This window comes from Cricetulus griseus, chromosome 7 (assembly GCF_003668045.3).
Source record: "Cricetulus griseus strain 17A/GY chromosome 7, alternate assembly CriGri-PICRH-1.0, whole genome shotgun sequence".
NCBI lineage: Eukaryota > Metazoa > Chordata > Mammalia > Rodentia > Cricetidae > Cricetulus > Cricetulus griseus.
The window spans coordinates 82,663,934-82,691,184 of NC_048600.1; the positions used below are offsets into that span (position 1 = coordinate 82,663,934).

The 27,251-nt window shown below is 46.4% G+C and overlaps 1 protein-coding gene across 2 annotated transcripts in view; it reads left to right on the plus strand.

Moving 5' to 3' along the window:
- Positions 1–27,251, plus strand: part of Myh10 (myosin heavy chain 10) — a 127,863-nt gene that overhangs the window by 85,578 nt on the left and 15,034 nt on the right. For both annotated transcript variants that reach the window (XM_027427091.2, XM_027427092.2), the window contains exons 16-31: positions 8,407–8,600; positions 8,690–8,811; positions 9,979–10,048; positions 10,238–10,398; positions 10,722–10,830; positions 10,920–11,051; positions 12,157–12,363; positions 15,572–15,709; positions 16,138–16,261; positions 17,015–17,186; positions 18,275–18,487; positions 21,984–22,128; positions 23,029–23,235; positions 25,531–25,635; positions 26,415–26,567; positions 26,934–27,182. In XM_027427091.2, the coding sequence (XP_027282892.1) occupies positions 8,407–8,600; positions 8,690–8,811; positions 9,979–10,048; positions 10,238–10,398; positions 10,722–10,830; positions 10,920–11,051; positions 12,157–12,363; positions 15,572–15,709; positions 16,138–16,261; positions 17,015–17,186; positions 18,275–18,487; positions 21,984–22,128; positions 23,029–23,235; positions 25,531–25,635; positions 26,415–26,567; positions 26,934–27,182 (2,501 nt within the window). The remainder of the gene's footprint in view (positions 1–8,406; positions 8,601–8,689; positions 8,812–9,978; positions 10,049–10,237; positions 10,399–10,721; positions 10,831–10,919; positions 11,052–12,156; positions 12,364–15,571; positions 15,710–16,137; positions 16,262–17,014; positions 17,187–18,274; positions 18,488–21,983; positions 22,129–23,028; positions 23,236–25,530; positions 25,636–26,414; positions 26,568–26,933; positions 27,183–27,251) is intronic.

Sequence of the window (27,251 nt, forward strand, 5' to 3'; positions counted from 1 at the left end):
TCAAGGCCAAACCAAAAGGAATAAATGTATTGATGGCAGCCCTGCCCTAGAGATTCATAGTGCCCTGCTTTTATTAGAAGCTGTTGTTTGGGGATCTTTCAACCAGCTGCATAGGAATTCATGCCCTTCCTCATTCCTTATGTATATAAACTGCAACAACTAAAGCTGTACTGTTGTGTACAGTGCCTCCTAGGGAGGGCACTTTGATGAGTAATGGCATGATCAAAACTTTAAAATTATTTTAGCATTTGCTATTTGCTACAGCAGAACTTGAGTAGCTAACCAATCTTTTAGAAATTTGTACTTGAAGTAAATTATGTTTCCAAAATCTGTACTGGAAAATTTTGACAGTTAAAACCACTGACTTTGAATTTATGTCAGCACTCTAATTTAGCTGCAGTCTTGCCCTGATTTACTAATTGCAAGACAGATTCATTAGTGCCTCCTTACTCTTAAATATTGTCAGTGTGATGTGATGCTCACACCCGAAGGTGGGAATATGTTCCTTTGATTCAGCTTAAATTTATTGGATACAGAAATTTATCCAAATGCACAGATTCTCGAAACAGTAATTTTTGCCTAGAATCTGCCCTGGGCTGGCTACTTTGGTAGCCCCATTTCAGAGTTTACTTGTGATTTCAAATGTCTTTCACACTAACCGAAGTGTTTGTGTATCTGCTCTTCTGTCCTGTTTTCACTGTTTCTCTGCTTTAGAGATTCAGAATATTCAGAGAGCTTCTTTCTATGACAGTGTTTCTGGTCTTCATGAGCCGCCAGGTGAATGTATACAGCCTGCAGGGCCTTCCAAAACACAAGGGTTTTAAGGCCACAGGAGAAATGGTGGGGGTGGGGGCTGGCAGGGTGGCCTGGGAGGTGAGGTGGGGTGGTCTGGGGGTTTTCTGTTCGTTTTGCTCATAGGCCTGCATGAACGTCCCATTTCATGCTCTGTTTTATTATACTTCAAGGCAACTGTTTGAGTGCATAAACAATTCAGTCGCTACTGCCTACACATCGCTTCTTATTTTACGCATAGCACTTACAGTGTTGCATATTAAAAGGTATGTCACTACCTTTTCCAGTTGCCATTTTGATACACACTTCTCCAAGCAAATTGGTAGGAACTGATCTGCTAAATGGCGTCTCCTCTATCCCTGAATCGCCCTGTAGGGTCTCAGCTCTTAAGGAATTCTCAGAAGGGAGTTTCTCCCTTTACTACATTTTGTGAACAAATGTTTGTGTTTACTCAGGGTTGTTGGTTTCATCATTGTTCCTTTGGTTTGGACTTGGGATGTTATCTGACTGACGGCCTTTTCTTTTTAACTAGAGGCACTAAACCTGTCTATGAGGCTTGATGTATTCATTTTTAGACTGAGGCCCAGTGGAATGTTCTTAGAATTTATACTTTGCTCTTAAAATTAAGCTCCAAATGTTTAGATTCTGTACTCTGTATCCGTCGCCCTATTTTCAGATATATCCTAGAAGTCACTAGAGAGTCCCAAAAGCCCAGAATAATGTGAAACTTACTAGTCTTCCAGTTTTTAATGAAATTGTAAAATAGCAATATAGGAAGGTAAAGTCAGTTTCATCTTATAAAGTGTATGAATTTGGAACATGAGAATGCTAAAGTCTAAAGCCCTCTCAGAAGTTACTTTTTAAAATGTTACAGGCAGGGCTGTGCTATTTTAATCCTTGCCCTCAGTAGAAGCTGGCATACTGTGAAGGAAGCCAACTGTGAGCATGGAGTGGGAGCAAAGACTAGGATATGACAGACAGCGCAGCCCACAGTGAGAACTCCTCAGAATTCTGCAAACAGAAACCTTTAGCCCAGTTGTCTTTGGCCCTGGGGAGCCTGGAAGATGCTGAGAAAGGTGAGAGAGAAAGCAAGCTAAAGCAGTTTTTCAGATTTGTAGCATCTTATGACCTGTGCTCTGTCAAAGGTTGGCATTCTGGGAAAGGATGAGGCGGAAGGATCACTAGTGTGAGGTCAGCATGGGCTGTAGTTAGACCCAGTCTCAGAACCTCAGAAATTAGCAGTAACTGTCGAGGAAGGCTCAGAAGCAAAGTGTCTTCTCCAGAGGTCTCTGAAAGAGTCAGGGCCTGTTGTTGGGTCCTCTCATTTCCCCAGCATCTGGTCTTGGGAAACAGTCCATGAAAAGATGGAGGAAGTCCCTGAGTGAGTTGCAGCCCCACACACCAGTCTCCACGTGTAGCTTGGCCTAACCCTGCCCCTGTGAGACTTGATCTGTTGGGTGCAAGATCCAGTTCAGAGCCCCTCTTTGATGACTTCATTTCAGTAAACAAGCAGCTAGCTCATCACATTTCTACCATAGCACTAAAGACTGTCCCCAGCTCTGTCTCTCCTGTGTTGTGAAGTGGCTTTTGGTTGAGCTCCTCCACTGAACTAAAGTGGCAAAGGTGTCAAACTCTCTTCTCAGAACCCATCCATCCTGGCACTGAACTGTCCTGGCAAGTCCTTCACATACAGTACCACTTAAGCTTTGAGCCCCACATGTGCTAGATTGCAACCAACAAACCAGAAAAGGTACCAGGAGAGAAAAAAAAAGTAACACAGAATGTGGGACGTGCCGTGAAGCATGTTACTTGCTGGCAGACTCTCTTCCACCTTCCATCTTGCAGAGACGCAGTGTTGAGATACAGTAGCAGCTCTTACCTGGGCTGAGAGATAGACTTGCCTCAATTTAGGGGAGTGTTTAAAACCTGACTGACCATGAAGATCTTCTAACTCCAAAAGCGGTCTCGCCCCATCCCTGTCCCTGTCCCTGTCCAGTAAGGTGTGAAAAGAGCCTGATAGACTGTAGTCCAGCACTGGGTAGGCTACAGCAGAAGAAACACGAGGCCAGCCTGAGGTACACAGTGAGATCTCTCAAAACGCTTTTTAAGAAGCCATCGGTGAAAGCAACAGGAATGACAAAGCAGTGTTCACCACTGAATGTGCAGATTCATCCGGTGACCACAGTACCTGTTCTAAGTATCATGCTGGCGTTAGGGGTCTGGGTCTGTCCCAAGTCTGTTTGCTTAGTTAAATTAACATCGTTTTCAGTGACTGGGTTTTGTTGTTGTTGCACATAGTCCTTAATACTGTTTTTTATCTTGAGTTTTATCCGCAGTTGAGAGCTCAAGGAAAAATGTCATTTAAGCACTGCATCTGGGATGACTGACAGCTGACAAAGACAATGGGCTCTTAGTGTTGTCAAGAGTGTAGGAAGTACCCTAGCTTTTTTGTTTGTTGGTTTGTTTCCTGGAACTCTCTGAGGACCAGGCTGGCCTTGAACTCACAGACATCCCCCTGCCTCTGCCTCCCGAGTGCTGGGATGAAAGGCATGCCCCACCATCACGCAGCATGCCCTAGCTGTTGATGTTCAGCAATGTGCATGTTGCTATGGCTGCAGCTGCAGCTGCTTTAATTATGAAAAGTAGTAACTGACTATTTTGTTTTTAGTCAAATCCACATTAACTCATAGTGTCCCCAGGGCTAGCTGATAGATAGGCAGTCAAGCTGGACCACCAGTGTCAGCATAAATCCTAGCATCGCCCTGACAGGAAGGGGCAGATGAACAGTCAGTCACCCTGTGTGAGAAGAAAGGCTTCCAAAGGGTGTGGGAAGGGAAGGGAGAGGCATACCAGTTCAGTTCACCACTAAGAGTGTAGTATCCTTAAGTCACATGATCTCATCTACACTCTTCCTGGAATTTTCCTAAAAATTTCTACCTCTACTAACATTATTCTAATAGATTGACTCTAAGCACCAATTATGTACTGGTTGTAAATCTAATTGCTGTGTAGATATCATAAAGATGTGTTATTTGATGCTGTCTCTGGGAACTCACAGCGGTTAAGTATTCAGTTGCTGAAAACACCACAGGGAACCTGAGGCTTGCCTCACACCTGCTGGAGGTCTTTGCCAGGAGAATGTAGTCCATATGCTTAACCATCCCTGCCGCCTATTAAAATGGACAGAGAATAGATTTCCCCACTCTTCTGACTTACATTAGCTGCAATAAATTTCAAATAGTTCAAAAAGCTCAGTAAGCACTAATAAAAAAGGCACTGAAAACATCTTGTTCCTCCTCACCTCTGAGGCTGCCCTCCTCCACAGGAAGGGCCAGTTAAGAATCCTGGCCCTAGACAACATCACCCTTTATAAAAATTGGTGTTGGCAGTTTTATGGTAGATAAACGACAAATTCCATTTTATAATTATCAATATAAAACTCATCTAATTTCTGACTGTTTAAGTTTTATAGGATAATAAAGTGTAGGGCAAACACTTGCAGTTGTTTGCACCTTCTAGAGAACCCCATAATGGCTCCAAGTGCTCACCGCCAGCCCTAGCTAGGCTTGGCAGAGGCATGGCACTGCTTGCTGCAGCTCGCTGCTGCTGGCTCTTGTTTCTGAATCTTAATTTTCTGCCTCTCTCTGCTTCTGTTCTCATCATTTGCATAAGAAAAGACCCTTCTAAAATCGTGGTGCTTTTTAATGAAATCATCATTTAGTGGTATGTTCCAGGTCATTTCATGACTTTTCTAACGTGTTTCTCCGTTATCCACGAAACAGTTTCAGTGGTGGAATCCAACCCTGAGTTTTCAATGGTAAATTTAAAAAATCAAAACAACTTGAAAGTCTAAAGCATTAATTTTTGGTAAACCTGAATGACTTTAGAGAGTAATCCAAAGCTATTAAATTTGAAATTGGGCTGATGGTGACGGTGCTTTTGATTGTTGGCATTGTACACTAGACCCTGTGGTATGCAGGGTTTACAGACACCCCACACACACACACTAGCCTACCGCAGCGCTGATGTAATTGGATCCTTGGAAAGTAAACATGGCACCATCTCTCTTTTGTGGCAGTGATAATTTGTTCTTTTGGTACTCTTTGTTTTCCACCAGCAGCTGTTTATTAAATAGCTACTAGATTCCTGTGCCATGCTCTGGCCAGCATTGGGTGTTCAGGACGGCAGTAACAGTCATCCTGGCTAGCTGTCAGAGGTCAGAGTGACCATGGGGACAGCTCTAAGCCCCTAAGATGTGAGATGCTGGGAAATGTCCTCCCTGGAAAGCTGAGTCAAGCAGAGAAGATGCAGAGAACAGTGTGGGCTGTTTTCTTAGGAACCTTCTCTGAGAGTCAAAGGATAGAGGAGGGGCTAGCCTGCTGTGCCTTGGGAGCACTGTGGAGAGGAAGTTAAGGAATGGAGACTTACCAGTGTTGGGGAGTTGACCATGTGACCAGTGGGGGGAGGGCAAAAAGAAAGGATAAACAAGTCCTGGTACCTTGGAGGTTGCAACAGTCTGGCTGGCTGGAATGCAGGCCTGTGTGGGAAAGTGGCCAGAGAATGCCAGCAATAAGCACTGAAGCATGGTTCAGATACCACCTCAGCATGCCGCATATCTCCTTGGCTCTATTTCAGAGGAGGGAACTGTGATTTGTTGGGGTTGGCACCTACCACCGAATCACACAGCTCATGGGTGGCAGGTGTCTCTGACTCTGACTCAAGTTATACTTCTGTTTGTACCCTGTGTGACATACTGGGGGAAATTCCAGTTTCATCATTACACTGGGATAGAGGGTAAATGGAAGGAAGGGTATATCAGCCAGGAGCAGAAGGTAAGTGGGACGGGAGGCCAGGGAAAGAGCCGCAGAGTTGCAGAATCCCAGCCAGCAGGAATGGCAGTGACCAGGCAGGAACAGAGACTGAGGGAGCAGTTGGTGCAAGAGGCCTCAGTGACTCCCAGCTTTTACTTGGAGTGAGCAGTGTTCACTCACACTGGGACAGTTGGTAGTAGAGGATGGATCAATATTATTCCTCTTGTCCCCTTCCTTCTGGCCATTGTCCTCTTCATCCCTTGTCCAGCTTACAGAGTGGTCCCAGGCCCTCATCTTGTCTGTTCTCCCTGGAGCAGCTTACCAGGTCTAAAACTTTAACAGTTGTTGGCAATTCCCAGTTTGCCTTTGTTGTTCCACCCTCCCCTTAGTAGCATGCTGCAGCGTTCAGCCTGTCCTCAGTGTCTCTCCTCTTCAGTGGCTACAGGCATGTATCACTTACAGGGTTTAGGTCCTTTCTATCCAGCCACAAACCCACTTGTCTCCCATCTTTCCCATGATCTCACCCACCAGCCAGACACTCAGTTGCTCAAGCCAGAATTCTAGGAGCTGTCCTTGTCTTCTTTTCATATTGAATTAATCACACAAGCAAAGTATCCTGCCATCAGAATATGCCTTGCCTCTTCCCAGCCATCTCCTCTGTGATATCACTCATTCCAACTGCCATCATCCCAGGAGCCTAACCCTTCTTCATGATGCCCCTGTTGAGTGTCTCCTTGGCTCTCCCTTCCCACCCAGCTCCTGTTGGCCCACTCCTCATCCTTGGTCTTCGCGTACTAACTGGCGATGCCCAGAGAGATCCCTTAACCACATTTCTCTCTCTGCATTTTGTGTTTTCTTTCACTGCATTCCCCACTTTGTGATTTAAATATATTTTGTTCTTTCACTAACACATGAATTAAGAATGTTAGTAACAGATGTTACAATGCTGTATGAGACCAGATACAGTACTGTAAAAGCAGACATGAAAGACACTTCACAAGAGTTTGTAGAAGACAGAGTTACTTTTGTGATGTCCAGATGAGAGAAAAATGCATGAATTTTTCTGGTGACTGGGTGCTAGGTAGCCAGGCATATGTAGTTTAAAGTCATAAATGAAATCACTTGGCTGAGAGCATGGCTAGAGACAAGAAGAGAGCTAACGTCTATGCTCATTTCTTGCCACATCTTAGAGAATTTCACATGAGTTTAGGTCCCTAGAGTGCCAAGATGGACAGGATAAGTGAAAGAGAAGTCATCTTGGATCACAAGACTGAAAGAGCTGGGGGTGGGGGTGGAGAAGCTGGGTGTGAGAGTAGGAGGGTCATTAAAGCCAGGAGTCTGCTGTGAGGGTCAGCAGGTAAACATCCAGGGTCGAGAAAAATGCACAGGGCAGCATCCATTGCCTTAGCAACAAGTGGGTCACTGCCTGGGCAATACTGGTGGGATGGGAAGAGTGGGCCAGAAGCTCACTTCCCAGCTGACCAAACACTGGGAAGGCAGTGGAGGAAGGTGACAGTGAACTCTGGAAAGGAGCTGGACTGGTGATACAGAAAGAGAAGTGGACTAACACAAAATTGATGGAGGCTTGTATGGGACAGGAAGGGGTGGTTGGTGCTAGGTTCCACTGCAGGTGAAAGGGAGCAAGGCTGAAGACACAGAGATGGGCAAGTCCTCGGTGGTAGATGGTAGGTGGACTCACTACAGGGCACAAGCGCAGAGTCACTTTGATACTGGCTTTGAAGTCGGTGGCTATGGAGGGGGCAGTTTGCATGCATGGGCCTGGAACCACACAGTTCTTCCTTATCCATCCTCCAGCTTCCATTCCAGGCCTGCCTCAAGGGTACTTTACCCCTGGACCACCAGGAGCTCCTCCTCCTTTTTAAATCCTCACTGGACTGGAAGTCAAGAATCAACTGAGATCTTGCACATAGAACCTCTACCCAGGGGCGGGTCCACACAAAGAAATAGGGTGGCTGTCATAGTTGAAGAGAATATTATTAATGACAGGTCAATTCATGTTCTAATTTCTCATAAAATGTGTCAAGGAAGCACATGGCTTCGTGTGCAGCGGATATGCTAATGGCCAGTACTCTTTTACAGTCTCTTCATTAGAAGGGTCTGTCGTGGTAGATATGTAAAAACAGCATTTGCTTTAGTGATGTGGGAATGTCTGAGGAGGTTCAGTCAGTGGTTTTCAGAAGAGTCCTTCCTGATTTGTGGTTTTGTGTTACTTGCATTTGAGGAGACAGCTGAGGCTCACACATTGCTCAAAACCAAAGCGAGGTAATCTTCCTGCATTTGTTTCTCAGGTTCAGAGGGCCTTCCTACTGAAGATGTGCTGGCTCACGATAACTCAGGTCCCCAAACCCTGAGCATATCCACTGAATAGATCTATACAGCCACTTACCTTTATGAGTATTTGATGAGCCATTTCTTCTTGTGAGACTTCTCCCAGCATCAGTCTGTGTATCAATAATGCCAGCCAGAGATCCTTCCATTTGCCGAGTAATGGCAGTCTCACAGGCAGGACCTTAGCAGACAGAGGGTTCCTGAGCCTAGCGCAGTGGAAGGCACCTGCCCCCAATGTGGCAGGTGGGGCCTATAGAGGCACTGCAAAATCCCGCCATATCAGTGTGTGGCTGTTAGCACCTCGGCTTGTGCAGTGTCTGAATGTGCTGCCTGCCTTTCCTAGACGGCACCTCTCACCATCTGTTCACAAAGCTTGTGCTGCTGAACTATCACTGTCTTTCCTTCCCCCCAGTCATCACACTCCTGTCACAGCTGTCTTCTCTCCCCTCCCCAGTGGACCGCATTGTAGGTCTGGATCAAGTCACTGGTATGACTGAGACAGCTTTTGGCTCTGCATATAAAACCAAGAAGGGCATGTTCCGTACCGTGGGGCAGCTCTACAAAGAGTCTCTCACCAAACTGATGGCAACTCTCCGAAACACCAACCCCAACTTCGTTCGCTGCATCATTCCAAATCATGAGAAACGGGTATGTGTGAGGGAGAGCGCATGCTCTTGTGAGTTGACTGGGGCCTGGCTACTGAGATTAAACTAGAAAACTGTTGTTTGCTTGCTTAGGCCGGAAAACTGGACCCACACCTCGTGCTAGATCAGCTTCGCTGTAACGGTGTCCTGGAAGGGATCAGGATCTGCCGCCAGGGCTTCCCCAACCGGATAGTTTTCCAAGAATTCAGACAGAGGTATCCCTAACTTTTACCTATTTTGTCTGTGTCCAAGCTTCCATAGTAAGAATGAAAATGCCAATACGAGGAGGAAGGTTTTCCTATGTTCCCTGCAAAGGGAAGCTCCTGATTGTCCTACAGTACAGAAAGGCCACTGCTGAGTGCTGAGACATACTCCATCTTTAGAAGCTGGAAATTAGCCAGGAGATGAACCAAACAGCTACAAGTTTAACATTCATTCAGATTCGTCTACTTGAAATTTTAATATGTATTTTAATATAGCAGGTATTTTAAGGATAGTTGAGTAGTGTATGTTAAAATACAAATAAAATAAAAAGAAGTTTAAAGTACTCCAGTAATGATTCTGAAAGTATTTTGGAATGGTTCCATCTTTCTTCGGTAAATGAATCTGTGCATATACTAAAGGGAAGAGACTGGTATGCAGTAGCAATTGATACAGACATGCTTTGGGAAGCAATTTTCTAAAGTTGTTAACTCGGTTGCTTTTTTTTTCCTTTTTCTTCTGGAAATAAGATTTCAAGATATGCCCATTGTTGATCCACAAAATAATTAGGGGCTTCCAGGCCAAAGAAAGGTTGGCATCTCTCTCCCCCCACCCTCCTATCCCAGAAGAATCAACTCAAGAAGCTATTGCTGGGAAAAGAAGACATAAGTGTCATCTGGGTACTGAGTTATAAAGACTGCCTTCCTGCTGCAGAGTTTTTTGGTTTTTTTTTTTTTTTTTTTTTTTAGCTGGGGTGTGACTTTACAGTGCTACATTCTAAGCACAGAACTCAGTGACCATAAGTCACTGCTGAATGTCACCCTGTTGTCTTCTGGGGTTCTGCATAGAAGCTCGTGGTCATTGCTCTCGAAGCTTTTTCTATTATCTGATAAATGCTTACACACTGACTGGTTGAAAGTACAAAGAGCCAGATCCTCTCATCTTAAAGATGTGGACATTTTGTGGGAAATGAAGAAAAATGCAAGGTTTTCAGTACCAACTTTGATTCTTCCCTGCCAGACCTCTAAGCCTACACTTTGATCTGAGAATTAACCTTGTTTTTACTCCACTTATAAGTAGGAACTGGACCTGCAAAGGCCTGGGGTTGTCACCTGCCCATCTCTTGCTCTGCTCTAAATCTGTGGGCTGCCTGTCATTGTTTCACCTTTTTCTTTCTCCAGATATGAGATCCTAACTCCCAATGCTATTCCTAAAGGATTCATGGATGGCAAACAGGCCTGTGAGCGGATGGTAAGATTGCTTTTTTGTTGTTTGTCTTTGAGATGGGGTCTCTATTGAATAGCCCTGTTGTGCCCTGCCTCTGTCTCCCAAGTGCTGGTATTAAAGGCATGTGCCACTGTGCCTGGATTCTTTATTTTTCTTCTTATTATTAATTATGGCTTTCCTATAGCAAGAATAAGCAGGATCCTTCTCTTTTAGATCCGGGCTTTAGAACTGGACCCAAACCTGTATAGAATTGGACAGAGCAAGATCTTTTTCCGAGCTGGAGTTTTGGCGCACTTAGAAGAAGAGAGAGATTTAAAAATCACCGATATCATTATCTTTTTCCAAGCTGTATGCAGAGGCTACTTAGCCAGAAAGTAAGTGGGCTCGTGAATCCAGCGCCTCTGAAGCATATCCTTGGGCTGGGCACTGTGTTTGTACCTATGATACAAGACAGCATGAGACTGACAGGCTCTGCCCTTGTGGAAGGTGCATCCCATGGGAGCAGCATCTGGGTGAACAGATGCATGTCCTAAACAACATGCAGTTACCAGGGAAACACAGGGCCAACAAGAGAAACAAAAGGGGTGGAGCTCTGCTTTAGCCGAGGTCCTGGGGAAGCCATCCCTGAGGGACATCTGCCTTAAGAGGGCCTTCCCATGAGCACCTATGAATGTGTGCTTTCCCTACTGTCCTTCAGGGCCTTTGCCAAGAAGCAGCAACAGCTAAGTGCCTTAAAGGTCTTGCAGCGGAACTGTGCGGCGTACCTGAAGCTGCGGCACTGGCAGTGGTGGCGTGTCTTCACGAAGGTGGGCTGGGCTGAGGTCTTCCTCATGGCAGACTTAGACAATCAGAAGTGCAGCAGAGCTGTAGTGATGAACTGTTCAACTTGTCACAGGTGAAGCCTCTCCTCCAAGTGACCCGCCAGGAGGAAGAACTCCAGGCCAAAGATGAGGAGCTGTTGAAGGTGAAAGAGAAGCAGACGAAGGTGGAAGGGGAGCTTGAGGAAATGGAGAGGAAGCACCAGCAGGTGTGTGCACACTCCTGCACTCACAGTGTCCTGACTTTGTGTGGGTTGTCTGTCCATAGATAGCAGCTCACACATTAATTATAAATAGCCACACCCACGCATCATTGTATTAGGGGATTTCACTCATTTTCAAAGTGTACATGTTTTCACTGTAGAGTTAACACCTGCACTGGGTCTTATGTTTTAGATTTATATTAGTTAAAATCCACTGCACCTTCCTGTCTCTTTCTTTGAACACACAGTGGATCATGCTGGCTGTGAAGCCCCTGTCTAACCCTGTGTGAGATGGGGCTCCCATTGCTGTTTTCTGTGTCTGCTTGTGAAGGAAAGAGAAAGTGAAGGGCAGCATGGCTGAGCCAGGGCCCCACTCTTGCTTCTCTAGCAACAGAGCTTGAGGTAGTGCCTCTCTGCAGGCTCTGAGTGCCCCTCTGCAAAAAGCTGAGGTGTGTTTCTGAATGACAGCATCAGTATCAGTGTAGAAGGTCCAGAATATTCACTTGATAAATGGCAGCTACTAGTAGTTCCCAAGAACTTTGTTGTTGTTTTGTTTTTAGTGTTTGGTTTTGTTTTCAGTCTCACTTTGTAGCCCAGGCTAGCCTCCTCATGGCAACCTCTTACTCCAGCCTCCTAAGTGCTGGGATTACAGTCATGAGCCACCACAACTGGAACCTTTGTAACACTTTAATAATCCCCTCTCCTATTTATCTGTCCTATCCTAACTTAATGGACAAACTATACTTCTTAAAATGGTAAGAACTTGGTCTTTATTATTCAAGATAAATTAGGGCAACAGAAACAACCAAAAGTATTTTCATGTAGTTTATTTTATACATACACACACAGAGACATAATTCAAAGTTCTGACAGATATTTGCTTGCTTTCTTGTTTGTTTGTTTTGAGGCAGGGTCTCTATGTAGCCTTGGCTGTCCTAGAACTTTCTGTGTAGTCCAGGCTATCCTGGAACTCACAGGTCCTGCCTCTGTGTCTCATATTCTTAACTTGCTGTGTCTGAGGCAGTGGGCACCAACTGCTGAAATGGTGGTGGATCTCTGGTGTGAGTGCCCTGGGTGAGCCATGGCACTGGACCCTGTGTTGTGCTTTCAGCTGCTGGAAGAGAAGAATATCCTTGCAGAACAACTTCAGGCTGAGACAGAGCTCTTTGCTGAAGCAGAAGAAATGAGAGCAAGGCTGGCTGCCAAAAAGCAGGAGCTAGAGGAGATTCTCCATGACCTGGAATCCAGGGTGGAAGAGGAAGAAGAGAGGAACCAGATCCTCCAGAATGAGAAGAAAAAGATGCAAGCACACATCCAGGTGCCTGTCACAGCTCTTAGCACTGTATTTTGGGTCTGGTGAACATGTGGATTCCGGTGGCTACTGAGAACATGGGTTTACTAAGTAGGAATTCTGTGTTCTAATGTGGCATCTTATAGTGTGGAGACACAAAAGTCAGAAGCCACCCAGGGTCTGGAGCATGGCTTAGGGCTAAGGTGCTGCTTCATGGTATCAATGTCGTTCTTACACTCACTCCAGTGATGACATGGCCATCTCCTAACAGGCTTGGTTCATAAACAAGAATGCAGATGTGCAGAATGCATGGTGCCTTGAACCATAAGCTCTAGTCACGTAGACTAGAATACCCACACAGAGGGTTTCCCGTCTGTGCCCTAGCACATAGACATCTCCCTTTTTCCTTGCTGCCACCACCACTGCACCTAATCACATGCCCTTCAGTCTCTGGTGTCAACACCTGTCACCACAGTTTCATGAGCCAGCATCAAACTTGTACAGGAATATTTCTCCCCTAACATTCTTACTGCATAGCTCATCTTTACAATGCACAGACAACCAGATGTTTGTCAAAAGGACTAAACATTGCACTGAATCAGCCAGGCATGTCCATTCTTCAAGACAGTTTTCAAATATTCTATGTTAGTGGAGTACCACAAAAGTTGTACAAAGTATAGGCTCCTTAGCAATGTTAATCTAAGATTTTATGTAAGAGATAAATGAATTATTCACAAACAGGGTATTGTCAGACCATAGCAATCCTATACAGGTGTGAGATAAAGTGTGCTTATTTCCATTGGTATTCATGATCTGTTAATAGAGTTACAGAAAGTGTGTCCAATAAAAACTACATATACCTTAGCATTTTTAAAAAACTTAGCTCGAGACCAGTGTACAAGTGCCCTGCTGCTTGTGTGGAGATTGGGGGTGACTTTGTGGAGTCAACTCTTTCCTTCCCCCTTTCCATGGGTTCTGGGGACTGAGCTCCCAGTGCCTGTTCCTAAGGAGCATTTCTCTCTCTCTCTCTCTCTCTCTCTCTCTCTCTCTCTCTCTCTCTCTCTCTCTCTCTCTCTCTGTGTGTGTGTGTGTGTGTGTGTGTGTGTGTGTGTGTGTGTGTTGTGTGTGTGTGTGTGTGTGTGTGTGTGATGCTACAGAGGTCAGGGGACAACTTGGAGAAGCTGAGCCTTCCCCTCTACCTTGTGGGTCCCAGAGCCATCAGGTTTGGTAGCAGGTACCTTACCCACTGATCCGTCTTACTGGCCCTTTCCCTGCTGTTTTGGTTTTTTGCACTAATTTTAACCACTTCGTAAGAAATGCTTGCATTTCTTTACCTATAGGCTCCTGTTTCTTCATTTAAAACACAAATATCCTTGTACAAGCAGTTAGCTTCCTGCTTTGTATTTTTATGACGTAAGGTTCATGTTCTCCTAAATAAACACAGGCTTCTGCATCATGTTTTAATTTAGTTTCTCTTTTTGTGACCTGGAAATTCTTTCAAGTACAATCTAAAATTATTCATGGCATTATGAAATTATGAGGTATCGGGTTTTTGTTGTTGTTTCTGATTTGTTTTTTGTTTTTTATTGTAACATGTCAGAGATTCCAAATTGACTACATGGTCCTAAGAACCCCATTTTGAACCCCTTTCATTGTTTGTTTTTGTTTTGTTTTCTTCTGCCTCTGAGACTTTGGGTGATTTCTGATCACCTTTTTAACTAGGACTGTATTTGTTTTGAAGATGAGTTTCTTGGTTTCAACATTAATATGATTATCATAGAAAACCTAGAACATACAAAATCACTTAAAGGCAGGCCCTCTGCCCATTACTCCTACTCCCAACACTCTTCTTGAATTATTTGAAACAGTATATAGATTTGTTTATCCATTGAAACTATACTGGACATATTGCTGTGTTGCCTGGTTTTGCCACCTTGTGAGTTTGTGGTGCAGGAAAGTAGTTAACAAAAGCCAGGCAATAGGCAGCCAGGGGCTGATAGCCTGGAGAGGGGAGGGGAGAGAAGATAGAGCAACCTAGAGATCAGAGGAGGCTGAACATGCCTGTCACTCACAGCTTGTGAGATTTATACAGATTCTGATGCTTTGTTAAAGAGCCTTTATTTTTTTTTAGAGATGTAGCCTGAAGGCTTTTCAGATGAAATAGCATGCTTGGGATTTGCTTTAGAATATACCAAAAGAAGAAGGTGGAGGCCCCATGAAGGAGACGACGGGCCATGAGCGGACTCCTGTCACATTTCAGGTGTCACAGGGGCTCACTGTGCTGTGTTGTGCCCTTGGAAATGTGCTTGGAGCTTTTCTAAGAGAGGTCATTGTTACACCTCACAAGATTAATTCTGAAATTAACCATAAGTAAAACCTTTTAAGCAAGCAAGGTTATTCTTGGGTTAATATGTACAACCATGTCCGTTCATACACGGTTATTATCATATATAATAGTATAGGATGTAAATAAAGATAAACATGTTAGAGTAAAATGAGGAAGCGCTTAAGAGTTCACTCACTTAAGCTAGACGAGTGTGTGTTTGGTACGGTGCTGTCTCATAGTTTATAGTTCCTGTGTTGCTGATGATTATCGTACAATGAGATTTTTTTTTTTAAAGATTTTATTTATTATGCATACAACATTCTGCTTCCATGTATATTTGCACACCAGAAGAGGGCAGCAGATCTCATTGTAGATGGTTGTGAGCCACCATGTGGTTGCTGGGAATTGAACTCAGGACCTCTGGAAGAGCAGTCAGTGCTCTGAACCTCTGAGCCATCTCTCCAACCCATACAATGAGATTTTTAATTACTGTATGTTACACCATCTCACAGATGTACCAAAGCTTAATTGCTCGAGCCATTTCACAGTTTTCCTGGTATTACAAACAGCGCTGTATGTGTTTAGCTTGGTTTACTTCACCCAGGCTGGCCCACAACTCAGAATCTCCCTTGCCTCAACCTCCTGAGTGCTGGAGTTACAGCCATTGCCGATACCAAATCTCCCTGACAGTTTTCTGTGGTTGTATTTGAAAACATGTTTGCAGAGCTTGCCATGTCGGTTTCCTAAGGACTGACCCAGCTTGTACTTGTTAAGGCACAAGTATGTGCTTTGTCCTTTGAAATCCCATTGAACATACAACAGGAGTGGTTGTTTCTCCTGTGTGCTCTTCCTGTGTGGGTGAATCTGGCGGAAGAACTCGGAAAACTGACGTAGGCTTTTCTTCACCAGGACCTAGAAGAACAATTGGATGAGGAGGAGGGGGCCCGGCAGAAGCTACAGCTGGAGAAGGTGACAGCAGAGGCCAAAATCAAGAAGATGGAAGAAGAGGTTCTGCTTCTCGAGGACCAGAATTCCAAGTTTATCAAAGTAAGACCATTTCCATAGGGCGCCCCTGTTAGAATCCAGAAGAGAGCTTGGCACACTTACCCAAATGTGACTTCAAACAGAAAAGGAAGGGCGGGAAAGTTCTGCAGAATTTTAGTTGCATTTACTTTCTCTGTAAGACTCTTCCTGTCTGGAGTTCTGAAGACAGACAAGTGTTCTTACAACCTTTTCTAATCGGTTCCATCTATGCCACTTGTAACTCACCTGGGACTCAGGCTGTGAGCACAAGGCAAAGACCAAGCAGCCACCAGGAGAGTGCCTGGGTACCCTGGAGGATACAGCCCACTGGAGCAGCAGGGCCCAGTTACCCACTTTTCCTCACATCAGAGAAAATTGTCTGTTCAGAGAAATCCCAATCTCGGGGTGTAACTGTGCGTGTCTTTTCTGAAATCAATTGTTTTTCTACTTAGGAAAAGAAACTCATGGAAGATCGCATTGCCGAGTGTTCTTCTCAGCTGGCTGAAGAGGAAGAAAAGGCAAAAAACTTGGCTAAAGTTAGGAACAAGCAAGAAGTGATGATCTCAGACTTAGAAGGTTCGTGTCAGTGGAGATGCTCAGGACAGGGACTCCAGAGTGCTGGGGTTGTGCTGGGTCAGGACAGTCTCAGGTAGTGGCCATGGTAACTGCTTGTGCCAAGGACTTCAGTGTTAACATAGATCTCACTGGTCATGTCACTCAGTGTCCGATGGAATAAAATCAGGCCGGTTTTCCTTCATGGACTTGGCTGGGCTGGGATTTAACCCTATGGCAATGGGTACTCTGGGCATTTGATCCAAACACTGCATGGAAGTGCCCAGGTGACACCTCACAAGGGTGTGGATTGGCCAGTGGCAGGGTCTGGTGGGACACAGATGAAACCTCAGAAAGTAGCAGCATCAGCATCTCTGGAAGAAGTGATGTCAGGATTGACATGGCTGCGAAAGAAAGGACAGAAGCCATGAAGGGCAGATAAACCTGTCCTTGGTTCAGCAGCTAGTGAGTGCTTTCTGCTCAGGCCTTCCCTGTTAGCTCCCTTTCCATATCTGAGTGCAGTGACAGTGTGAGAAGGTCCCAGGTCATCTTGGCTCTTAACAGAGTAGACTCACTTCCCCAAAATGGGACATCTTTAGACACGACCCAAATTCTCTTTAAAATTCTACCCACATACTCACTCATCTCACCTCCAGCCAGTCTTGGCGGGTCTCAGATAACCCAGCACTTGACTCGGAGTTATCAAGACAGTGGCCACATCCACTCACTGTCTGTGTTCTGTAGTATGGTGAAGGGCTGCTCTGTCTTGCCTTGCAGAACGCTTGAAGAAGGAGGAGAAAACTCGACAGGAACTGGAAAAAGCCAAACGGAAACTGGATGGTGAAACAACTGACCTGCAGGACCAGATCGCTGAGCTCCAGGCACAGGTGGACGAGCTCAAAGTCCAGCTGGCCAAGAAGGAAGAGGAGCTTCAGGGAGCACTGGCCAGGTCTGCAGTACAAGCACACTCTGGGGGGACACACTCTGGGGGACAGCTGCATGGATAGACCTGCTCTCCTGCATGTTGGCCCATATCTGTGAGCATCGGAGAGCCCCAGAGAACAAGATGCGGTTTCTTTAATGTCAGTTATGACATAAGTTCATGAAAAACCCAGCAGTACATAATTTGTATCAGGACAGCAAGGTCTCATAAGCCACTGTCAGTATTTGGACTCACAAATAATTGTCACATCTCAATTCTGGGAGGGTCACACCAGAGAGCACGCTCCTTTACCACAGGATATGTTTTCTTGTCTGTACGTTAAAGATTAGTTTCAGTGTTTTGGAACTTTGGAGGAAATGGTATTTTCTCTCTTATTCCATGATCTGCTGTTTAGTCCAAAGCCATTTGGAATATTGAAACCATTTCAAATATTTATTTCTATCTAGTATCTCATTTTTAAAGAGTTAACTATTTGGCTACATGGTCTTATAATTAAGAATAACTTGTAATGGGGCTGGAGATGTAACTCAGCTGTGTACTTACTTGCCTGCCATGCACAAAGCCCAGCACTACATAAGACTGAGTGGAAAGGTGCATGCTTGTAATCCCAGGAGGTAGAGGCAGGAGGATCAAAAGTTCATAGTTATCCTGGGTTCAGTGAGACCATGTCTCAAATTTGAAAGAAAGAGAAGGAAGAACATCTTGTTACAAATGTTTCTAGTCCTTTTCACTGTGAGTCCAGCCAGATACTCTCTGACCTGGAAGCGGGCTTCTTCCTTGGGAGATTCTAGAATAGAGTCCTGTTGCCCATCAGAGAGCCTTGCCAACACCTAAACCATGCTTTTAAGTCTGAAGATGTGCCAAAAAAAGCCGTAACTGAAGCTGCGATGCTCCGGCTGGTGGGACACCCCCCTCCGGCAGTGTTGTGACCATAATATCTTGTTTCAGAGGGCATTTTAAAGTAGAGAAACAGAGCTCTCACTTGGACCCCCACTGCTAGTTTGGGGGTATTGTCACTAGCACTGGTGGTCAGGGAGGAGACACGGCCCATCCGCATACCGCCTGAGTACCTTTGTCCCTGGATCTTTTGACAGGGGAGATGATGAAACACTGCATAAAAATAATGCACTTAAAGTCGTACGGGAGCTGCAGGCCCAAATCGCTGAGCTCCAAGAGGACTTTGAATCCGAAAAGGCTTCTCGGAACAAGGCTGAGAAGCAAAAACGGGACTTGAGTGAGGAACTGGAAGCCCTGAAGACAGAGCTGGAGGACACTCTGGACACCACGGCAGCTCAGCAGGAACTACGGTGAGTGTGAGGGGTGCCGGGCTGCGTTTTCCTTTAAGATGCCATTCCAATAGCCTGCTTCCCTTGGAAAGATGCCAGGGAATATTGGTGATGAAGCGGCTGTGGTTAGTGATCAACCAAACAACAGGTTGAGGGATGTGAGATATGGTTAGAAGCTGAGATCAGAAGGGTGGGGTAGCCATACTCAGAAAGGTTGCAAAGAGATTTATAGGGGACAAGAGATGGGACCAAAGGGAAAGGTGGGACAAACACAGAAGAAAGAGGCGATGGAATGGCCTGGCACCTGCAGGCAGATGAGAAGAAGAGAGTACAAACAGATGAAAGGCCTGAAGAGGCAGCTCACAGGAAGAGTGCTTGCTGAGCAAGCAAAGGCCCTGGGTTCAATCCCCAACACTAAAGAAAAAAGAGTGAGAACAGGCCTCAAGCATGGGTATGTCCGAGACAGTGTCTTCTCCCCCAGGAGCCAGGCAGGGGCTATACCCACATGCATAGGTAGACACAGCCCGAGAAAGTTCACAGGTAGGAACCTATAGTTATCAGCCCATCGAAAGTCACAAGTCAGCTGGGCGGTGGTGGCACATTCCTCTAACCCCAGCACTTGGGAGGCAGAGGCAGGTGAATCTCTGTGAGTTCAAGGCCAGCCTGGTCTACAGAGCGAGTTTCAGGACAGCAAAAAAGTCACAAAGAAACCCTGTCTTGAAAAATCAAGGGGGGAAAAAAGTCACAGCTCTGTAGTGAGGGATCTTACTCCCTACCTATGGTGCCGACCACGCCCATCGGGGCATGGCCACAGGTGCATACATGAGCATGTAGGACTAGATCTGGGGTCACAGACTCCAGAGCTCCCTCTTGCTGCTGGCCCAGTCACAGGGAACAGCCTGGGAGGATCCTTGGAGCTGGAACCTCTGGCAGCCACCTGCCTCTTGTGTAAGTGTAATCTCTCTAAATATTCTTCATTTAGCCTATACTAAGTCTAGTGAATCTTGATTCTCTTGAGATACAACTCAGATTATGCAGGGCCACTGACATGTAGATGTCATCTGTAAGGCCATTGGGACATGGTCCACCTTGCTATCTTGGCCTCTTACTTGCTACTGCTTCTTCCAGGAACCTTGAATCCAGGCAGAAGGGAACCCACACTGCCTAGGCTAGTGATTCAGCTTGTTATACAAGTGTGCACACCTATACACACCTGCCGGTGGCTCCGGGATGTGGGTGGTGGAAAAGCCACCATTGCCCCGGTGTGAGGCTGCAATACTGGATAAAGTGGAATTGAGGAGTTGAGGGGTTGTTTTTGAATACAGGAATCAGGAGAAATAGGAATGGTACTGAGCACCCAGAAGGGGCGATTAGTGTGCTGAAAACCAGTGTTCTCCCCCTTCCCAGGAGGGTCAGAATGAGACATCTGAATCTGCTCGTTGACCAGGACCCAGGCCTGGGGAGAATGACAGATCACAGTGTCTAGATAGCAGGGTGGCCATGGAGAACAGTGAGACCAAGGTCAGATGGGGGCTTCGGGAGCACTCTGTAAAGACACTAGCAGCCAGCCCAACATATCACCCAGGATTTGGGCCATGAATGCACAGTAGCATTTTAAGTTCTGGCTTGCTTTTAAAGGTTCTGCTTTATAAAAGTCTAAATTTGCAGAGGTATCCACTCTCAAAAGACCTTTTTTATTTTTATCTTTTAATGAGGGTGGGGGGTGAGGTATGTGCCCATGTGTGCCGATGTGCAGATGCCTAGAGAGCCAGAAGCTCAGATTCCCCCAGAACTGAATTTACAGGCAGTTGTGAGCCACATGGTGGAGGTGCTGGGAACCGAACTCAGGACATCCACAAGAAGAGTATTCACTCCTAACCCCAGAGTCAGGTTTCTGGCCCTTAGATGGGCTTTTGACCACAACTCTGATCATTTCTCCTATTCATCTCTTGAGAAGATAAAACTTTACTGGGTATGGTTAGTTACACATGTAATTCCACATACCTGGCTGACTGAGACAGGAGGGGTACCACAAGTTTAGGCTAGCCTGGGCTAGAGAGAAATTCTATGTTAAAAAACTTGAAATGATGTGTTCGCATTTACCAAAACCAGCATGTGCTCAGTGGTGGTGTACACCTGGCACAACCTAGGCTCTCCTGCAGCCGGATGTGTGCTATATCCTCACTGAGGCCTGACAGAGTGCTCTCTACCCATGCCTCATCTGCTGGTTTTTCCTCGGCTGTGAATTGTGGTCATATGGGATTCTCTACCATGCTGGAAATCTACATGGAGTGGCGTTGTTGGGTCTGGGGGAGAGACAAGAGCTAGAGTTCTGTGACTTCTGGATTCAAGTAGAGACCAGTTTGGATCAAACTGAGATGATGGACTGGTAGCTGGGTTTCCTGGGAGTCTGATAAGCAGGGCCCTGGCCACCGGGTATGTTGAAGGGATCTTGATGAAGCACTGACCAAGTATCTAAGGGCTTGTGCTGAATTGGACTTCGGTAACTTCTGTTTAGACTACATTTAACCAGAGCGGGCAGTCCTTTCTTAGCAATGACCTCTGCCCTCTGGTCTCAGCTGTTCCACTGGTGGTCAGTGAGAGTCAGCTGACATGGGTTATACATCTGAAAGCAAACATACCGTCTTCCAGAGATGCCCTTCATTGTGATTGTGGGACTAACGACAATCAAGACATGCTAATTAATGTAGGTCTTAGCAGGAGTGGGTTCACCGTACTGGTTTCAGTGAGCAGAGAAGGTGGGTAGTTCAAGGGTCTCCACATAACAGGCAAGAGCTCTGCCACAGCTGTATTGCAACTCCTGGTTTCAGGCTTTAAGCCATGCACTTCATCGTGGTGCTCAGGTTGATACATTTAAAAACTGGCTTATCTAAAAAACATTGACCGGGTGAGCCAGCCCTGAGGGCATGAGCGTGGGCAAGCTGGCCCCACTACTCATCTGTCATGCAGCAGCGCGGGAGGGAGAGAGATGCCCTATCCCCCACCTTCAGCAGGTAGAAGAGCTGGTCCTGCCCCTCACCAGCTGCAGCCGAAAGAGACATTAGTTCCCTGGAGCTGCTTCACAAAGATGGTAAGAAAGAGGCTTGCTTATGGTGTGGCACAAGGTCCTGGTCCACCTTCATAACCTTAGCTGCTGCAAGTCTCTTGGGGTTTATTTACTTCAGAGAGTTGGCTAGACTGAGGCAGGCAACTTGGCTTCACGTGTTTATGGTTCCTGACCTACATACAAGTGAGGCCAGACCACAACAAAGTACTTGACCCTTATGCATCTCACAGTGAATAATGGCTCTAAGTCAGTATGGAGGGCAAGTTGCACTGTTTCTAGAAGGATTTCCAATGCCATGGTAATGAACATGCCCACATACTAGAAACAGCATGACTGGTGTTTGTCAAGGACTTGCCATAAGGTTTACACTAAGCTCAAACAGTGAGTACATACTTTTTAATTTAACCAGTTAGCCATTTCTGATCTTCATACTTTAAAATGTGTCCCTAGCACAAAACGTGAGCAGGAAGTAGCGGAGCTGAAAAAGGCTCTTGAGGATGAAACGAAGAACCACGAAGCTCAGATCCAGGACATGAGACAGAGGCACGCCACGGCGCTGGAGGAGCTTTCCGAGCAACTGGAACAGGCTAAAAGGGTGAGAACCCCATTTCGTTTTGTGTCCCAGTGAAAATCCCATCCCCCAGACAGACCTATTCTGCTGTTGCATCTGGTCACACTGGCTAGCGCCAGCCTCTGCAGAGCGCCGCTGTGCCTCTCAGCTCAGGCCAGTAGCCACCGTAGCACGGCTAGCCCCTTCCTCTGCCTTCCACACTTGGGTTGCTTTCATTCCTCCCGCTGTGCTCTCCTCTGAGTCTCATGCCCTCCTCCAGGATGGGCGGCCATCCTCACTCTTCCCCACAGGCCTCCTTGCCTTCCTTCCTGCCTCCTCTCTCTTTTCTACTTAGTTACAGATCACCCTCCACTGTTCAGGGCGATGGTTTTAGCAGTGTTAGCGGTCAAGTGAGGGCCAGTCTCTGCTGAGAGTCACTGTAAGGTAACCTGTCACTGTCATTTAGAGAATAAGGAAACTGAGACTCAGTAGCATAAGCTAGGGTCACCCAGCTCGTGAGTGGGAAGGCAGATTAAAGCCAGGTCCTGTGGCCGCAGAGCCCTGGGTAGAGTCGTCTCCAACCTCAGCCATGCTCGGAGAGACCCAGCCCTGTTCCAAACCCAGGCTGGTAAGTTTGGGAAAACGTTTCCACTGACAACTTGTTAGGGAATGCACATAGTTTATTCCCTCTGTCCTGTAAGGACAAGAAAAATTACACAGTACGACGAGTCCCTCACAGTCCATAGTTAAGCGGCCCAACAACACGCAAGGTGCTCCCCATCCAGAACCCTGGCTACTCAGGACATTGGGTGTTTTCATGCATCCCTCCAGCACATGGTGATTGTAGGCTCACTGTGTGCCTCACAGAAGGCTGCAGACACACGCAGTGATTTTTATGGAGTGTTGTAAGACAAACACTAAGGAGTTCTTCCTCCCCTCTCCTAGTTCAAAGCCAATTTGGAAAAGAACAAGCAGGGCCTGGAGACGGACAACAAGGAGCTGGCATGTGAGGTGAAGGTGCTGCAGCAGGTCAAGGCTGAGTCAGAGCACAAGAGGAAGAAACTGGATGCCCAGGTCCAGGAGCTCCACGCCAAGGTGTCAGAAGGTGACAGGCTCAGGGTAGAGCTGGCCGAGAAAGCAAACAAGCTACAGGTAAGCTGGAGTCTGCCATGTTCTATTAGGTACCTGGAAAAGCGTCGTCACTATTAAATACGTGTGTGTGTGAATTGTTTAGACCTGTCTGGTGCTGCTGTGTACTGTGGCTGTAGGTGAGTGTTCTCAAGCACAAGTTCATCTTCTCTGTTAGTCTAGTAACAAGAGCACTGAGAGACTGGCTTTACACACAAGTGTTTAAAAGTATAAATGGGTACAGCTTCTTTTTCCTACTTTGAATACTCTTGGGATCCCCAAAATCGGTGTCTTTCTCTTTTATACTAGAGAAATAAGCCACACACAGGTTCAGCTTAAAGCAGCTCGCTATAGAGATGTGTGTGGGCATTGGATCAGGGACACCTTTGGTATCTAATAATGGACGTCAGCGCAGCCAGTTAAGCAGTTTACAGATGGGGATTTGGTTGCTGCTGCTGCTGCTGCTGCACTGAACAAAACACAGAAAAAGCTGGTTGTCGCAGAGGCTCGGGGTCTCCCAGTGGTTCGGTGGTTTGCTCCAGGGAAGGAACACAGGACAGGGAAGGCAGGTGGAGCTAATGGACCCGGTGATGGCCAGCTGTGTGCATCTGGGGAACCTCCAGCCCAGCCCCAGGGCATGCACTCCAGCAGGGTGGTGACAGTGTGTCAGTGTTACCCTTCAGGAATCCCATCAGACACTCAGCAAGTGGTGGTCATTGCTGAGGTGGGTCCTGTAGGCACTCTGCCTGGAAGGACAACAGGTGCTCAGCACAGGCCACGTGGTTTGCGCAGATAGTCAAGCATAGTGTGCAGTGCTTATCTTTTAGGGAATTGTTTTCTGCATCCTAGCCAGGGGTGTCACAAGCAGGCCTTTAAGGAGAACTGCCTCTGGCCTGCTGTGTGCAAAATGTCTGTGTATGCCTGTGTGTGTGGGCTCTCACGGATCTCTGAAGGTTTTCCTGAAAGGGAGATGTTAGAAATGTCTGAACTCTGCATGGCTCAGAGGCAAGGTGGGTGACATTGGTGGTTTCCTGGGAAGCACTAGGCCTCTGTGGACATAGGTGCTTCCCATTTCTTCTTCACACCAGCTCCACATGCTAGGCAAGAAAGATGAAGGCCATGGAAGCTAAGGGCATACTCTCTGGCCATTTTCGGAGCTCAGGTAGAAGGAGTTCTTCTTAACCCCAGAGCTCTTCCTCAGCACCCTGTACCCACAAGCAATGAAAGCTCAGTTCTCTAAAGGGTGTCACTAGGAAGTGAAAATAGAAGCATGGTTGTCTCGTTAGGTATGCAAAGGTGTCCTCCATTTACTTCCTCTGTGATAGCACAACCAACAGACAGTAAGGACAAGGGTGGCCTGCTATCTCTTCTGAGTCCCTCCTGTATCGAGGGACTCACAAAAAATAAAAGTAAAATAAAAAGACATCTTAGACCATAGGGACTTTTTTTTTTTCTCTTTTTAGAAAATATTTTTAAGCTATCTTTTTTTTTTTTTAATTTTATGAGTGTTTTGTCCACATACATGTCTGCTCAGCACTTGTGTGCCTGATGCCCAACAAGGCCAGAAGAGGGCATTGGATTCCCTACCTAGGACTGGAGTTACAGACAGACCATTGTGGGTGTGGGAACCGAACCCAGACCTTTCTGGAAAAGCAGCCAGTGCTATTACCCTCTGAGCTGTCTCTCTGGCCCCTGACCATCAACTACTACATATTCATGCTGAATATGTACCTGACTTTAAAAGTTGGAAGAACTTTGGGGTGATTGCTAGTATGCCTGTTTACTTTTGAGTCCTTTAAATCAAACTTCAAGTTCTGTAAGAACACAAATTCTATGTGCCCACAGCATATGCCTAATGTAGATTAACACAAAAGAAAACGCCTGCTGGTCCAAAGTGGCCCTCCACACAGCAACTGCAGTGACTTCCAACAGATGTGGTTTCATTGTGAAAGACACACACACTGTCGTGGCATTGAAGCGCCCCTGCCCATTCAGTGGGAGACTGTGGTGAGGAGTCTGTAGAGCAGGTCTTAGCACTACTCCTTGAGTAGCATTCCTTGTGTGTGCTAGTTAAAGTCTCTCTCTCTCTCTCTCTCTCTCTCTCTCTCTCTCTCTCTCTCTCTCACTCACTCACACTCACACACATGCGCGCACACACACACACACACACACACACACACGCACACACACATGCGCACACACACAACACACACGTAACACACACATGAACATAAATGCCCTGCTCTATGTTCTCTTGGAGCTGTGATGATAGATCATTTTCTTACTGTGGAACTGAATTTCATCCTCACCTCCTTGCAGAATGAGCTAGATAACGTCTCGACCCTTCTGGAAGAAGCCGAGAAGAAAGGTATTAAATTTGCTAAGGATGCAGCTGGTCTCGAGTCTCAACTGCAGGACACACAGGTACTCTGGGGGAGCAAGGGATGGGGTGGGTACGTGCTAGATTTTGAAACACAAAACTTTTGGCCAATTGATAGAATGAGAGTAAAACAAAGCTTTGAAGTTCTGTCAGAATGTCACATTGTGTGCCCAGGATGTCTGACAAATGCATTTTTTGTGGTAGAGCAGCTGACAAGACTAACATTGTTTCAGGGTTTCGGAGGAAGGGCTCAGAATATGGGAGTAAACTTCTCAGAGAGCAGAATAATTAAGCTGTTAGGGATAAGTTCAGCACCCAGTGCAGACTGTGGCAAGGCATAGCCTTGTCAGTGAGTCAGAAGAAGCAAAAGCCCTATAACAGCTTTAAAAATGCTCAGGCCTAAAAGCAACAAAGACATCTTCACATTTACATTTTGGGGAAGCAATCAAGCTAAAAAAAGAAAGGTAAAGTGATCAAAGGGTGGCTGAGACTGATCTCAGAGAGAAATGCCTGCTGAATGCTGGGACTGGGGCAGGGAGTAAGAGGAGTAGATTGTAGCAGAGACCGCAGCACAGGGCATGTGTAAGGCAGAGAGGTGTAGCCTGGGCCTGGGTGAGAATGGGCTTAGAGCCTGGTTTGCTTTGCAGATGGTTACAAAATGGTCTTGTGTATTCATTAGTGTCACTAGGTTTTTCTTGTCCCCAGAGGTACTTCCTTTTTATGACATAATTGTCAGGAGAGATTTATTTTAGTTTGGTCCCTAGTGGGGCTCGAGCCCGGGGTTGATGATGGAGGGAACCTACACTCACCCTTACACACACAGGAGCTCCTTCAGGAGGAGACTCGCCAGAAACTAAACCTAAGCAGTCGGATCCGGCAGCTGGAGGAGGAGAAGAACAGCCTTCAGGAGCAGCAGGAGGAGGAAGAGGAGGCTAGGAAGAACCTGGAAAAGCAGGTGTTGGCCCTGCAGTCCCAGGTGCGTGTCCTCTTCGGGAGCAGTGGTGCCCTAGATGTGTGCTATGAGCGGCTATGACTGGCCAGCCAGGTGGGACTCAGTCCCTGCATTTGGGGCAGTTAATTAGGCTGCACTAAATTAAGCTCGTTGCACTTTTTTTCTTTGACCCAGCCAAATGCTGATGTCCTCTTCCTAACATCACACTCTTTGAAGACAGAACTGTGGCTTCTGTGAGGCCTCAGTTGGGCTCCATTTTATAACTTAGCTAAGGGCTCCTTTTCCATGGTTCACCGTCGATGTTAGTTTATAATACTGAAAACAAGGGTGAAATGCAAAAAGTGAGACAAGTTCTTATACCGACTCTCTTTTCCCTTACCCAAAACCTAGTTGGCTGACACCAAGAAGAAAGTGGATGATGACCTGGGGACAATTGAGAGTTTGGAAGAAGCCAAGAAGAAGCTGCTTAAGGACGTGGAGGCACTGAGCCAGCGGCTGGAGGAGAAGGTCCTAGCATACGACAAGCTGGAGAAGACTAAGAACCGGCTGCAGCAGGAACTCGACGACCTAACGGTGGACCTGGACCACCAGCGCCAGATTGTCTCCAACTTGGAGAAGAAACAGAAGAAATTCGATCAGGTGATAGAGGCTGCACCCGTGTCCCAGGCCCGAGACCCCACATCCTGAAGAAGCTTTCACTTTGGTTTT